The sequence below is a fragment of the Aphelocoma coerulescens genome, chromosome 17 (assembly GCF_041296385.1).
Source record: "Aphelocoma coerulescens isolate FSJ_1873_10779 chromosome 17, UR_Acoe_1.0, whole genome shotgun sequence".
NCBI classification, from domain to species: Eukaryota; Metazoa; Chordata; class Aves; order Passeriformes; family Corvidae; genus Aphelocoma; species Aphelocoma coerulescens.
In genome coordinates this window covers 9013238-9028894 of record NC_091030.1, presented here as the reverse complement: position 1 = coordinate 9028894, position 15657 = coordinate 9013238, and the positions used below count along the sequence as shown (strand labels likewise).

The 15657-nt window shown below is 46.7% G+C and overlaps 1 protein-coding gene across 2 annotated transcripts; it reads left to right on the top strand.

Moving 5' to 3' along the window:
* Positions 1–363: 363 nt before the first annotated feature.
* RAB14 (RAB14, member RAS oncogene family) lies at positions 364–15119 on the top strand. Of its 2 annotated transcripts, XM_069031473.1 has the most exons (8): positions 405–573; positions 7539–7597; positions 8493–8546; positions 9992–10169; positions 11221–11287; positions 12119–12206; positions 12528–12558; positions 13194–15119. In XM_069031473.1, the coding sequence occupies exons 2-8, from the start codon at positions 7546–7548 to the stop codon at positions 13369–13371; spliced, it is 648 nt and encodes a 215-aa protein (XP_068887574.1). In that variant the 5' UTR covers positions 405–573; positions 7539–7545; the 3' UTR covers positions 13372–15119. The 2 variants fall into 2 exon arrangements, with proteins under 2 accessions (XP_068887575.1, XP_068887574.1); XM_069031474.1 differs by lacking the exon at positions 7539–7597 and having other exon boundaries at positions 364–573.
* Positions 15120–15657: the final 538 nt, after the last annotated feature.

Sequence of the window (15657 nt, the reverse complement as noted above, 5' to 3'; positions counted from 1 at the left end):
CTGCATCGTGCCGGGCTGTTCCCGTTCGCACCATTTCCGGGCGAGTTGGAGCTTCCGGGCGGGTCACTCCCACTTTTCCACGAGGAAAAGCGCGGAAATCCGGGATTTTCCGCGGTGCCCGAGGCCCCGCTCCGCCCTGAGGCGCCGCCGCGCCTCCTCCTCCGCCTGAGGGCGCGCGCGCTCCCGCCGCGCCCCGCCCCGCCCCTCGCGCCGCTCCCGCGCGGCCCCGCCCCCGGCCCCGCCCCGCCGCCCGCCGCGAGCGCGCGCTCCCGCCCGTCCCGGCCCCGCCCCTCGCGCCGGCGGGAGGGGCGGGGCCTCGCCGGGCAGCGGCCGCCGTGATTGGCTGCGCTGCGGCGCCCTCGCGCCCACTCTTTGTGCGGCCCCGGCGCCCGTCGAGAGTGGGAGGGGAAACCCCGTGCGAGGGGCGCCGCCATCTTGGCTGCGGGGGTGATGGGGGCGCAGCGGAGCCGCGTCTGAGGCAGCGGAGCGAGCCCGGACCGAGCCGAGCCACAGAGCCCGCGGGGCACCGCCCGCACAGCCGCGCTGCACAGCTCCCTGAGCCCCGAGCCACAGGTACGGGGGGCCGGAGGGGCGCCCGCCCGGCCGGGCCTGCCGCGCCAGGCCCCGCGCCGAGGCTGCACTGGGCCGGGCGGACCGGGGCGGGTCCCGGTCGGCGGAGCTTCGTCCCGGTGCTTCCCCGAGCCGCGGCGCGGCGGGCCCGCGGGGCGCCGTGCGGCCCCGAGGACGCTGCGGGCGGGCCCCGGGGCCGGCAGGGAGGGGAGGGGGCGGCCGGGCCGAGAGGGGTGAGGCTGCCGGGCAGGACTAGGCCGCTTTGCTCTGTGTCACCGCCGCCTCCCGCTGCTCCTCTGCACTGCACAGTCGGCAACGCCACCAGCAAACACAGGCGGTATTTATATATATATGTTTCTATATCTCCCCCTTACGAGCTGTTGCAGTTGCACGTAGGGTGTGTATGTGTATATTGTAGCGTATATGTGGCCGATGTGCAGCGTTATCTCTGCTTTTAGTTGTTATATTGACGTGTGCCGTCATGAACTTTGACAGAAAAATGTCTTTGAGGGTTGAAGGAAAAGCCACTTCCTATTTGAGAAAGCAGTGAAAGTATTCTCGGCTGTTTCTTTTGTCAAAGCTTACTTAGGCTAAACAGAGTGAAATTCTGTTCTTTCTCCTAATTGTTTATTGCCTGTTTGCAGCACACTTTAAGTATCTAGCACATCTGTTGGTAGCTTTGTCTTGAACTGGAGTTGTACTGAATTATCCTCGTACTAAAGCCAGGAAGAGCTGGGTGTCTGCACTGGGGTGTCTCTGGCAGTGGCTCTGGAGGTTACTTGGTGTAGCCTTTGCTTTGAAGCGGGGGTAGATCTGTGTTGTTGGGACGTTTTTCAGAGATAACAGAACCCCTTAGTGAACAAGATTTACTCAGGTTGACTGTATCCTAAATCATATCAAACCCCAAGTCACCACATCCTTTTCAGGAGCCAGATGTTATCCTATGGAAAGTATTGGCCGGGATTGATTCCGGTCATGGTTTGGACTGAGGGGCCCTTGTGCTTGGGCATTTCTCGGGAATGGGAAGAAAATACAAACCTTGGGGAATTTAATTACTAAATGTCACAATTTAATACGGTTTAGAAAGGAATTTGCTAGCTTCCTGTAAGGATTTGAAAATGTCATAAATCTGAGTGGAAGGAAGAAGTTCCTCTTTTCCTTTCCTATTTTATGAATAACAAAAAAAAAAAGTTCTTATGAAGGACAGTAGTTTGGAAACAAACCTGTTCTACTGGAGGTACTGGGATGTAAAATGTAAATAACATTTTAAAATTACCTGCTCACTCCTGGGCATCTAATGAAACCTGCTTGTGATTGGTTCTCATTTTGCTGTATCTTCCTGAAACAGGAGGTAGATCTTAGTTAATTTTTACCTAAAATGTCTGTGACTTTTGTTTTCCAAGGTGATGATGCAGAGTGTTGTTCTGATTTGTTGGAATGACAGAAAACTACTCTGGTTTTGTATATACTGTCCCAAATTTACCTGATATCTCTGGACCTCGGTTTTCCTGCTGTGAACAGACATGTGCTACAGTTTGGAGTGTTCTGTAGAAAGAGGAGAGTGGGATAAGTGAGAAAATACAAGAGGATGAAGGATGGCTGAGAGGAGGGACATGGCAGAAGGTGCTCGAGCTGAGGAGGACAGGTATGCAGTGATTAGGTCAGCCCTGCTGCTGGGGTGTGGTTAGGGAGAATTGAGGTGTGCACATTATAAATGCAGGAAGTTTAGGAAGCAAAATGGAGTAAGTTAATGAAGCAGTATGTGAAACCAGTAGAAGGATAACCAGCACAACATGGGTGTGACTGTAGAGCTGGTGAGGAAAGTCAGAAAGTGAAGGTAGTGTGATACGTAGCTTTGATTTAAAAATAAAGACGAAGTTCTCCTGTAGGAAGGAGAAGTGAAGGCCTGTGAAGCCTTTAGAAAAACCTTCTAGGCTTCAGGCTGGGTTAAGGTGTTTCATATGATTAAGGAGTGTATCAAATGCATTTCTTCAAGAACAGCCTGGAAAGGGCTCTGCAGGGCTGCAGCTGGTGGGTCTGAGCCCCAGAGCCTGCAGGCCTCATGTGCTGTCAGGGAGAGAGTACTGGGTGTGGGAATAATAAGGAAATGCAAAGTGATCCTGGACAGCAGCTCACAGAGGCTGCTGGGTGTCAGAGATCAGCTCAGCCAAATTTACTGTCTTGTGCTAATTGGATGCTTTGGTGAAATCCAAGTGGGGGAAGTCAGGGAGGATGACTCTGGAAGAGCTGAGGGATGAGTAGGGAACTGGCCAGCAACAAGTGATGTTGTCAGACAGATGTGAAGGCTGCAGCAGGCTCTGAAACTTCTCAGGGATCAGGCACAGCAGGGCTTTGTAAAGCCAAGCCTGCAAAAACGAATAAATAAGTAGAGCAGGGTGGCTGCAGAGCATCATCTTAAAGAAGGCCAAGATGTTGATGTGGTTTAGGAAGACGTGAATGTCTTTGGTGTGTGAAAGTCAGAGAACCACAGTGGAATTTAATTGTAGCAGACCTCATAGCTTGCTGTGGACTCAGACCTATGGGAATTCAGTGCTTGGGTGAATGAATTGATAACAGAACTGTTACTACCTCCCAGTGTGCTGTGATCTTACAGATGACCACAATTGAAGCACTCACAAACTGCTTCTGGTGGCCTGCTGAAGTAAGGTACAAGTTGAACCACATTGTTTTGTGTGCTTGACAAAAGTCTTTATCAGGGGAAAAGTGCAATTGTGAAATGAAACAATTCTGCCTCTCTCCAGCTCATCCCCCTTATCAATCTTAATGTTGTCTGTTAATTAATATCGAAATAAATCTGCAGCTTCAACTGTGAGAGCCTTTCCTGCTGTACACCCTTGAAGAATAGTGCACAGAGCACCTGGCTGGCCAGATGGAATACAAAATGCCTTTTGCTTCAGAGTAACTAACCGGTGGTTCCCTGGCTGCAGAGTGTTGTGCTTTGCAGGGAACCAGTAAAAACTGGGCAGTGCTGAGTTTAAAGGTTGTAGTTTTTTTTCCCCAGGTCTCATCCCTGCACATGGACCATCCATCAGCTGATGGTGTGAACCACAGCAGTGTCTAATAAACCCTCTGCATGCAGGTTCTGGTCTCATAACACATCTGCTTCTTGTTGAGCATACAGATATTACATTTCTCAATGCAAATGATATCCAGTGAAGAGTTAAAACTGTGTCCTTGAGCTGGAAGGAACTGCACAAGTCTCACAAAGGCTGGTATGAATCTGATATTTACAGTTATGTTATTGTGATAAAGAATGTTACAGCAGTGTGCCCAGAACAATCTTATCTCAGGGTGTACAGATGTAGCTGATACTTGAAATAAGGCTTCAGTGAGATTTCTAAATATCTGTGTAGTGCTTGTTGATTAGAGGAGGTAGATGTACTGGTATCTCATTAAGGTCATCTTCAACTTTTTATTTAAAAATAAAGGAGAAGTCAGTATGTGAAAAATGGATTTGGTGACACTGCTCACTGTAAAATTACCAGTCTTAATGTAATGCAGAAATGAATTGTACAGGCTTTGAAATGAGCATAAATCTGTGCATAGTGAGGCACGATCCTCTGGCCAGGGGCCATCCTGCAATAATGCTCTGGGCTCCAGGGCAGCCTTACCTGGGAGAAGGGAGCCAAAGCTTGCTCTGAGCTGGCAGGCTTTCCCGGAAGAAGGATGGCAGGTAGGCCAAGCTCCCAGACTAAACTTCTGCTTTCTTTTAACAGTAAATTCATGGCTGGTTAACTTTGATGTCATTGTGCACAATGCCAGCAGTGGCCGAGGCTGAGCTGTGGATATTTATGTGCAACTTCCTCAGCCCTGCAGTTCTTGCCCTCGCAGCTCTCCCAAGAGGAAAGCCCCATCCCCCTATATTGGAACTACTGAGATTCACATGTCTGGAACAGAGAGGGTGGAGGCAGAACTCGAGTTTCTGCAGATGGGTGATGGCTATCAACATATCAACGCCTTGCATTGACATGTAGCTGATAGTTTAGAATTTACTGACCCCTGTTGTGCCCTGTTCTTGTCTGGACTTCCTTCTTTCGTCTGCAGCAAATGCTGAGGTGGTCAGTTTTCCAAGGCTGAATTCTCAGCAGGGTTTCTGTGTTTAGTTTGTTGCATTTTTTTTTTCTCCTTCAGCACAGAGTCCTTGTGGAATATCACTTTTATTCCAAGATCTGAGTGCAGCTTGAATTCCTGCTAATCCTTAATGGAATTTGAGCATTTAAAAGTTTCTTATTTGGTTGTTTTAGTATTGCTTGGGTGTTTATTATATTTTTCATTTAAAGGAGTCATCTGTTCTCCAGAAAAAAATCCTGACCTTTACTAATGGTTTGGAGTATTTCAGAATCTTTTCTGTAATGTGACCCTTGGAATAAATGTAATATCAATGGTTTTTTGTATTGAAATAGCATAGTTAGACTTTTTTTACTTAAAGGGCATAATGAAAATAGACATATCTTAGCAAGCAGAAACAGTCTGACAAATAAACAGAGCTGTATATTTAGCAATGAAGGTCTAGTTGAGACTCCCTTCAAATTCAGTTTGTTATAGAGACTGCACTGAGTTTGCAGCTTCTCCGTGCTTTATTAAAGTCCTCCTCACTTTCCAGTGATGCCACTTACACACTTGGATAGCAGGATGCATTTCCCCCCTGGTTAGAGCAGCACAGCACCACAACGTTGTTTACCATACGGTGATATCCTAGAGTCATGTGCTCAGAAACATGAAACTTCCCTGTGTTTGTGAGTACTTGGCATTCCTTGGCCTCCCTGGTCTTGGGAAGAAGAGAGGGCACCCAGCCTTCAGCAGCTTGCATAGCCCCACGAGTGGTTGGTTCCCTGTCGTGGAGTTCATGATGCTGGTTGGTTTGTTTGGGGTTTTTAACAGCATAAGTTACTCGATATTTCCATCCTCAGAATGCACAGATCTTTGGTGCATACTGGTGCTCTTGGTGCCTTGTGGCTGTAACACCCAGCTGTTTTCTGTGGAACATGGTGCGGTTCCTGCTCTCCTCCTGAAGTACTTGCATGTATAAATCAGCTTTTTCAAGCTCTCTTTTATACTTCCAGTTACCTTGTAGACCCCCAGTTTAGCCCCGTGTGCCATCAAATGGAGCTGAGCTGTGAGCGTGCTGGTCCTGCCTCTGCTCAGAAGGCAAGTGGCAGGTGAAGTGCCCTGGAAGAACACATGCTTTGCATGCCCAGTTTACTGTGCTGGGGTGTGCTGGAGAAGAAGAAAAATATAATGTGTGAAGATGTTCAGGAAACTTGAAGGACTGGCTGTTTCCACAGTGACACATTCATTTAGAACTCAATATGGAGCAGTGACTTGTCTTTATTTACTGCTGTTGAAAATAACCAGTGCACGTGTTGAAGCTGGTACTGTAACTCTGGACTCTTCCAAGAAATAAGGCAGTAAAGCTGCTGCCTTGCTTGCTGAATTGCTGTCCAAAATTCCCACTTTATTTCCTATCTTGGAATAAGCTTGGTTTAGTAGAACAGCGTATGTCTATATAGGACTTAGCAGAGGTGCTTTACATACTGCTTGGGATAGAAGGACTGAGTGTTTCCATCTCCTAAGCCAGGCACGGAGGGAAGACAAGGTGCAGAGCAGCGCCTGGCACTCAGTAAACCCTTCTTAACTTCTCTGGGAGTTGTTCCCCCTCCGAGGTCTAGATAAGCATGTTTGCCTCAAATCTCTGCGCTGGGAAGCGGAGGCTGCTGGCTCTGTGCTGGGAATGAGATTTGTTCACCTTTCTTACGGCTGCAGTTCACTGAGAGGGATTAATTGTGGTTCAAGGAACAGTACTTTGCTTTTGAGAAAGTCCCAGGCCTGTAAGCTTTCCTCTGTATTTCTTTCCAGTACTGGTTTCATTCGTCATGTGAATGACACATGACCTAATGAAAATCTTTCTAGGCTCCAGCAATGTTCCTTGTAAGGAGTACCATGTGTTTGTAAGGGCTGGCTATCTGCCATGCAGGAGCAGGAAGGGAAGTGCTGAACTCCTGCTAGAAATTTTCCACTTGCTTAACTGATCACGGTGTATCCAGTTTAACTTAAACCCGGGGACAAAAGCAGGCATTTCCCATCTTTTATGTTAACTGGCAACATCTGGCCCTTACAGATGTGTAATCCTGGCTAACTGATGTGTTAGTTGGTAAGTCAGCTTTTACTCCTTGCGGATTTAAACAGCTGAAGCCAGTTCTAATTCCCTCAACGTTTAGGAAAGCACAGGAAAATTCTGGAATATTAGAGGTACTTTGGCTGCTTTTTAAAAAAGAGAAACTGCTCAGCAGCCTTGCTGTAACACTGCCATGCTGACAAAGCCACAGAGATGTTAACTAACTTCCTGAACATCTGATTTGTGGCTTGCACCGCTTTTCCAACATGGACAAGCATCGCCCCAGACCCCAGCCAAGGCTGGTACAGCATTCTTCTAAATCTTAGCTGTTTGCTGCAAGCTGCACTGTTTCCTTTTTTGCTGTTGCAAGTCTCAAAAGTGTGAGGTAATAGCTCCAACTTGCTGGTTTTGTTAAATCTCTTCAGATTTTGTGCTGGAGTCAGATTTTATTTTCGGTTCATACATCAGCTCTTTGGCGGGTGAGCGCTGGTCTGGCGGTGACTGTGCAGAGCAAGGAGGGACTGAGCTTTTCAACAGCTTTAAGTCCTTCTTATCTAATCAGTCTACTGATTGTCAGTACTACCTCAGAGCATGTTTCTGCTTGGAGGCTTTACTGACAGGGGCTCAGAGCAAACGGTGTGGGAACTTTGCTGGCTGTCTGTGCCACTAATTCAGTGACTGTGGGGAGCTACGCAAATCTGAACTGTGAATGAAAGGGTTGTTGTGGGGGGAGGAAGGGGGAATTTTTTTGCTTAGATGAACTAAACTGGATGAATTGGCTTGAGTTTGGTGAACAAGTATCAGTTCTGATGCGTTCTATTTTTTATTTTAGTGCCACAATGGCAACTGCACCTTACAACTATTCTTACATCTTTAAGTACATCATTATTGGTAAGTACCAGTGGGCACACACCTGTTCATGTTGCTGTGTGGATACCTGAGATGCCTGTGGCTGTGCCATGCTGCTTTCAGTAGGTGCTTGTCCCACCTCAGTCCTCACAGGTCACCACATTTCTCTACAGCTTTAGCATTTACTGGAGCATTTTGCATCATTAATCTCAAAGGTTTTAGAGTTTATGTTGAAGGCACAAGTGCTGATTGGAAACCGTTGCACGAGGCTTATAAATCTGTCAGGCTATATTTTTGTGTTTAAATGTTGCTTTTAGCTGCACCTTCCTTGGCTGCTTAGTCAGGGATTCTCAGGGATTGCATTTATTGCTATCCTGGAAAAACTGGTCTTGCTGTTAATTGTTAATGACCTTGTGTAGGTGTAAATGATCTGGAGTGTTATTGTACAGGTTTGTAAGTCAGGCTGCTGTGACAGGCTCAGCCTCTGGAAAAGTTGGTTCTTAAAAGATCTTGCTGTGTCTCACTCTTGGCATTGCGCAAGAGGATCAGTGGAAATGGAGCAGTTTCTTGGGGTGTTCTGGATGGTTGTCAGTATTTCTGATGTTCTTACTGGTAATTGCAAGTAAGGAAGGAGCAAGAACCAAGTGTATTTTACATTTTAGATTCTTCAGATGTCCTTTTTATAACCTTGTGAGATCCAGTTGTAAAATCAGTAATACAAATTAACTTATTTCTTGAGTGTTCTGCTCCACTCTCACTTGCAGGCCTGTTCCTGTAACCAGAGCTTTAGTGCCATAGTTGATAAATGTGAGGATGTAGCCAGGGATAGAACGCTGCCCATCTGACCTGAGAAATGAATGTCTCTGTACCATTTGTTGTGTGGGATGAAGAAAATGTGCTTGTTGTAACAATGATTTAACTATTCTTTCTGTAACAGGGGACATGGGTGTAGGAAAGTCCTGTTTGCTTCATCAATTCACAGAAAAGAAGTGTGAGTATTGCAGTTCATGATATTTATTCTACCTGGCATCTTCATCCCTTTTTCCTGCCTGTTTCCATCATGCATGAGCTCGATTTGGTGTCTGTCTTACTCTGTATGAGTTTGGATTGTACTGGGTCACAGTTTTGGTTTGACTTCAGCAGAAGCAGAAACAAATGTTGATGTAGTAATGGCAAAACCTGCTCCAGCCAGTCCTGCCTGTGAGGAGTGGGAGGACTGGATCTGATTTTACAGCTTTTCTGTGGATTTTGATATGAACAAAGAGAAATTTCTTGACTGAACTTCACATGTCTTCAGTATTGGTGTAGCTTCATCACAAGCAGTTGGAGTTTTTAGCGCTGTTAAGGAGTTCAAAAGGAGAACAATGATTTTTCTTGAGTCCTTATTTGCAGCCTTAAGCAGCCCTGCAGGACACTTGGCCTGCTCTGGCTGATGGTGTTTAGGGCTTACTGCAGTCTCTCCCTGCTGAAACATTTTCTCATGTATGGTATCATCACTAATTAAGAATTAGCTTCAGTTCTTCCTCGTGTGTGTTGCATTGGGGTTTGCAGCAGCTGTGACCTCACTCAGTGAGTAAGTCTGTAGGTATTTATCAGTACAGGCATCACCATGTGCTACTTGTGATGGGGTAACAAGTGGGTAGAAGCTGCAGTTAAAACACTTGTTTTCTAGTAGAAATATGAATTTCTGACTGTTGTTTTTAATGAAAATGCAGTATCAGCCAATTATTTAAATGCCATTTTGCACATGGTCAGTTTCTCCATGAGGAGAATGTTCTTCCTCCGTGAGCACCAAGCCAAAGCAGTACAACCAAACTAACGTGCCAAACACCTCTGCTGTGAGACTGCCACTAACTCTAGGTAGCCTGAGTAGATCCTCATCCTGTCTGTATTTTCTTGATCTTTCTCAAAGATGAGCTTATTAACATGAGTTTATCATAACTAGAAAGATGCCTTTTTGGACTTGATTTGGTGTGTTTGTAGCTACTTATGAAACTGGCGTTTTCCTGTGGACAGTCATGCTGTTGCCCTGTCTGAACCAACTTTGGCATTTGTTTTTGAAGATGTGACACTTTTTAACTGTATCTTTCTTGGTAATTCCCTAAAAATTATCTTTTCCTACTGCATTAAAATAGTTAACCGTTTCTGCAAGGATAGACTGGGAATCAGCTGACTTGGTGCCTTCTGATATGTATGGCCAAAGAGCAGCAGAGAAGGCAAGGAATTTTATAACTGTTTTAAACTAACAACAGCTCAGGAAATACAGCATTTTATTTCTGGTTAAGTTATGCAGTTTGGGAACTGTAGCTGTAAAAATGGTTTTTTAGGGACTGAAAATCTAGTAAAGATAACTGAAAACTGGTGGTAGTCATATCTTTGCAGCAAGGAAACCTTGTCCTAGGAAGATCTGATCTTTGCTCTTATTTTTCATGACAGTTATGGCAGACTGTCCCCACACAATTGGTGTTGAATTTGGCACGAGAATAATTGAAGTCAGTGGCCAAAAAATTAAACTACAGATTTGGGATACAGCAGGACAAGAGAGATTCAGGGCTGTCACACGAAGCTACTACAGAGGAGCAGCAGGAGCTCTCATGGTCTACGACATCACCAGGTAAGGGCAGCAGAGCTCTGGGTGTGCTTGGTAAGGTTGGGATGCACAGCCCTGTGAGTACTGTCTGTCTGTCCCCGTGGCTCAAAGGCTCTGTGTGTGCCTGGATGAGCAGCATCCTGGTGTGTGATGCCTGCTACACCTTATCTAAATACCCCACTACTTAAAGAGCTGCACGTGAGACACAGGGAATGATGTGAGCTGCTTTTCTTGGAAGATCTCGCTGCTGCTGAGCCCGAGGAGTTTGCCATTTTAAGCTGTGCCTGTGTTGAAGTTGTTTTAAAGAACTGGCTTTGTCCTTAGAATCTGCTCTTCAGCACATGGATTTTGCTGCTGTGGAGGCAGTGGCAGCGCTGCTCACCTGGCAGGGGTGTCCTCCGTGGGCCCAGCCCAGAGCACGGCTGTGCCGCAGTGAGCGTGCGGAACTGCCCGGGGTGTGGTGGGGAGAGAGCCTGGCCCCAGCCTGACCCTGGGCCTCTTCCCCAGCAGCCTGCTCCTGCACAGGAGCCATCCTGGCTTCCTCTAGAGGTGAAAACTAAAGATGCTGCTGAAACAATGATGCATCAGATGCATTGAGATACTTTTGCTTTCACACATCTCTCATCTTCCACTGGGGCTGTTCTTGATATTCTTCAGGCACTTCTTTGTTTTTCCTGCATATGTAGGTGTATTTCCTGTTTGTGCAAATCTTGAGTAAAACATGAGCTTCTGCAGTTTGTTACCGAAGTGCTGTTCTGCTGCACTGTGTTCTGTAAGAGTATTTGACAGGAAACCCTTTAATGTGTTCTGTACAGAACAGCATCAGCGTTGTCTGTGTGCAGAGCTGTGTGCTAGCAGTGGGAATTGGGCTGGCTTTCCACTGGTGGTGTAAGACCTGCTCCAGGGGTTTATACTTGACTTGAGTTTGTGAGTCCACACTGCTGCTTCTTTGTCTGTCTTCAGGTGGGGAGAAGAACAGGGATGATGGATGTTGCTGTGTTTGGATGCTGACTCTGCTGTTGGCACCTAAATATTTTATAAAAGGCTAAAACTGTCCTCTCTTGATTCTTTGCAGAAGAAGTACGTATAATCACTTAAGCAGCTGGCTGACAGATGCAAGGAACCTCACCAATCCAAATACTGTAAGTTGGACTTCATTTAGCTTAAAAGCAAGATTGCTTCTCCCTGAGCAAGAGGTGGGAGGCCCAGGCCAAAGCACTGCAGTGGTCTCTGCAAGAGCTGCCTGTGTTTTCTCTGCTGCTCCTGTTCCCACTTGCAGAGTGCAGTGATTCACTTCCCTTACTGCAGCTGAAGCAAAATGGCTTCTTCTAAAAGTCTTCTTGTGCCACTCACCTTTCAGGGTCTATTTGAAGCAGTTGGAGACAAAATTGGGATGAAATCTGGACCAACCTTGACTTGTGTTACTCCTTGCTTTGTCAGTAATGAGGTGAATGCTGTCCTTAGGTTGGAATGTAAATTGGATCTCCAGCTAAAGCTGACCAGGTTTTGTGGAGGAAGATTCTTCTGGATCTCTCTGCCCATATCACAGAGCTGTTGTTCTTCAGCCTGTTCCTGAATGGCTCTAAAATACCTTAGCACCAAACTGATGAGAAATCTGTACTGTGATGAGAGAAAACTTCAAAGATTATGTCTGGATTAGCAGCTGTTTAAACAAACACAAGAAGTGGCTCAGGGTATGGCTCTCATGAGTAAAGAGCAGCACCACTGCTTTTTAGGACCTCATCTCGTGAGAACATCCTAAAGCCTTGGAAAGTGACAGCTGGAGATGCTGCTCCTGCTTTCCCAGAGTGGGGAATGCTAGAGCAGAATTCTCCAGAAGGAGCATGGCTTCTGTAGATAATCTGCTCTGTGTATTTCCCTTTGGTTTTTTAAAAAGTCTCATTAATAATGAAGGTGGCAGTGAAAAGGCTCATAAGCTTTTTCCCAGACTAACTTTGTCTCTCCTGACCCAGGTGATAATCCTCATAGGAAACAAAGCAGACCTGGAAGCACAGAGGGATGTTACATATGAAGAAGCCAAACAATTTGCTGAAGAAAATGGTGTGTTTTTTTTCTCTTGAGCTGGTACATTTCCTACAAGATAGTGATGTTAAAGTGATTCCTCAGCATTGATAGCTGCAAGCTTACACTTCAGAGTCATGGAATTGTATGTACAAACTCCTGCTGTGCCTCAGGCACTCTGGTGTAGTGCTAATTGTGCTTAGTTCTAGAAATCAGCTGGTGTTGATGCCTTAACATAGTCACAAAACCTTGTTCAGTACTAAAATAGTGTCTTGCATGTAATAGGAAGGTCATGATGTGTCTGACTTTGGGTTGTTTGAGGTGTGTTGTGCACTGACTTAAACCTCTGTCTCTGAACAGGTTTATTGTTCCTTGAAGCAAGTGCAAAAACGTAAGTGACTTTTGGCTGCAGTAATGGCTCGCATTGGTCTGTTTGCTTTGACTTGAAAGTAACTTGGAACTGAGACCTCTGGCTGCATTTCAGGCAAAGACTGGTTGAATTCAAATGAACTGATTTGGATTTCAGGCCTTATTTGAGTGTGGAATGTGTTCATGTGGGTAAAGGGTTCCTTCCCCTGAGTGTTCAGAGCTGAAAGTTTGGTCTGAAGGCAACGACCAGTCCTTCCACTAAGTGAAGAATTGCTGTGCCATGCTTGGGGCTGGCTGTGTCACTGTGTTTCCAGGGCCACCAGGAAATGTGGCTCCCACTGCCACCTGTCAGAGCAGAACTTTGTAACAAAAAGAGATTTTGATCCATAGTGGCTCCCTTGTCTTTAAGCCTCTGTCAGAACTGCCCTGTGCACGTAGCTCGATGCCTTGGCTTATTTTTGCTCCTCAGTGCTTTGGCACATACTCCATATTCCAGGCTGGTGCTGATGGGTGTAGGGAGGGCACTGCCCTGTCCTGGGGCTGGGTTGTTGGGCTGGAAGAGGACGGGGCAGTGCCCGTCAGGTCCCAGGGCAGGGTTTGCCCAGCTCCCTCCACAAGCAGCACTCAGCCCCAGTAACTTGTGCTGCTCTCTTGCAGTGGAGAGAACGTGGAGGACGCGTTCCTGGAGGCTGCCAAGAAAATCTACCAGAACATCCAAGATGGAAGCCTGGACCTGAACGCGGCCGAGTCAGGCGTACAGCACAAACCGTCAGCCCCGCAGGGGGGGCGGCTAACGAGCGAACCCCAGCCCCAGAGAGAAGGCTGTGGCTGCTAGTGACCCCTCCGTGGCTCCTCCTGACCCCTCACCTCTGGCTCTAGGGAGTGGTGCTTTTGACCGCTTCCCCATCTTCTGTACATCTTACTGGGTTTAATTAAAACTCTGAGACAAGTTTAACACAGTACTAAACTGCTAAACAACTTTAGATGTAATCAGGTTATCAAAGGCAAGTAGAGTAATAAAACCTCTCCTGCATGGTAAATCTAGAAGTTTTTTTTTCCTTGATTGTCCTTGTGATAGTGTCACCGATACATAATTTAAACTGAGCACTGATGCCGGACTCCTGATTTTACACTTTCGCAGGGCTTTGTCTTGTATGGTTTATTTTATGGTTCTTTGGCCTTTCTTCCCCACCTCTAACTGTTCGAGCTGTCCGTAGTAAAGGATAAGTTTTTGCTGTGAAATGACTTCCGATGGTAGCGAGGGGCTCTGTAATGATGTGCTTTTGTTGGAAGAATTCCCTGTGGGATGTACTGGGGTCGGGGTGGCGCAGGGAAGTGATCTCTTCATTCTTGTGCTCAATAGCTTTACGTCATTTTTTTTGCCACTTTTATCCTTTACCTTTGTTAACAGAACGTAAATATGTATAAAATTTGAAGGAACTGAGCTAACAGTTAAATACATCCTGTGTATATGATTTTAATGAAGAAAATGATGCCTGGCATTAGAGCAGTGTGTAAGAACCCCCCGTTTTGTACAGTCTGAGCTCTCTGTGCCCCCCTGGCAGCACAGCCCAGCTGTGGCTGCAGCTGCCGGGCATCACTCACAGGGTCCCCACGGTGCTGGGGGACACAGACATTAACACTAGTGGGGCTCTCATCTCTGCACTGTGCAATCCTCCCCTCTGCACTCAGCAGTGCTCTACCTGCTTCTCTTTGGCATTCTCGGGCTTCAGCCGTGGCCGGGCTCTCGCACACCTCCTGCTTTTATACCTGTAACTTTGGGAATGGGCAGAGGCTGAACTGGACAGTTGGAACAACATGTGCTCTCTAGGGATTTTTAACTACTCTTGTATTTTTTAACAGTGCTGCGTGAGGGGTTTCTTTAAAGGGTTTTGCTTCAAGCCTTCAGGTACATCCTTCCTGGGGTGCCACAGCCTGGCTTGTGTGTGAGGGGGTGTCACATGGTTGCTGCACTAATGTGGGGTTTTACTGTGGCTCCTTGCGCAGCTTCACCTGGAAAACCTCACATGGTTTAAAAATGGAAGGGGGTAAGTGCTTAACCACGATCCAATGTCCCACATCAGGCTTATTGCAGCATTTCAAATACAAAGTAGTCTGAAAATCCCTCTCTAGACACTAAAACTGTACAATGTTCAGACTTGTAAGTAACCAGTGGTACCAGAGTATTGTACAGTCAATGTTAAATAAAAGCCAAAACTGGAATGTGCAGACAATAGGATTTGGGTAACTTGTGTGCTGTCCCTTTGTTTTGTCCGGTTAGTCCTTTTTTAACTCCTGTTCCTCAGTAGATGGGTATGTTCAAGATCTCCAGCTCCTGCATCCTGCTTAACCCAAGGCTGCACCAGGGTTTGCCCAGGGACCACGACCTGCTGCTGATGTGAAGTCAGTGTTGTAATGACTACAGCTTGTTGAGGTGCAATACCTGTACTCCCAGAGTAAGTTACAGTAGGTCTTATTGTTTCTGTCACAGAAAGGATCTGTTTGGACTGCTGTACTCCTCATTTGATGTAACAATGCTATTAATCTAAATATTTGTAAATAAAGTACCTGTATCTAGATAAACCTCCCTGCTCTGTGTTACTCTGTGCTGACAGTGGGACCTCCAAGGAGGGAGAGCTCCTTGGAGTGCTGGGATTTGTGCTCAACCTTTACCCTGGGCCTTACTTAGTACAAACTTCACAGGGTTTCCCAGAGCAATCTGCCAGTGTTTTCCAGAGCCCAGAGCTGTTCTCTTAAGGGAAGCAGGGCAGGGTGGTGTTTGTTCCCAGTGAACTCTGACAATGGCTTGGTGATGCTGCATAGAAAAATGTTATCTCTAATGAGGATGAGAAAGGGCAAGACTGAGAGTGATGCCAAAGCCTGTCCCCAGGAAAGGGTGGGGAGGGCTGGGACAGTGGCTGCACAGCCCCTGGCCTGTGTTGTCCTGCTGCCTGAAGGATTTACAAAGTGGCTTTTCCTCCACTAAGTAGGAGTAAGTTGATTGTAATTTTATTAAGCAGCCATTATCTGTATCCACCTGCTTCAGACAAGTGGTGCAGCCAAGCCTCGGGAGAGCAAGAGCTGCTCACCCAGCAGCCACGAAGAGCTACAAGGACAGAAA

Excerpts from the sequence above, each read along its gene's own strand:
- RAB14 (XM_069031473.1), top strand. The coding sequence starts at position 7,546 with ATGGCAACTGCACCTTACAACTATTCTTACATCTTTAAGTACATCATT. Across the intron at positions 8,547-9,991 it reads TCAATTCACAGAAAAGAAGT|TTATGGCAGACTGTCCCCAC; the intron begins GTGAGTATTGCA and ends TTTTCATGACAG. Across the intron at positions 10,170-11,220 it reads ATGGTCTACGACATCACCAG|AAGAAGTACGTATAATCACT; the intron begins GTAAGGGCAGCA and ends GATTCTTTGCAG.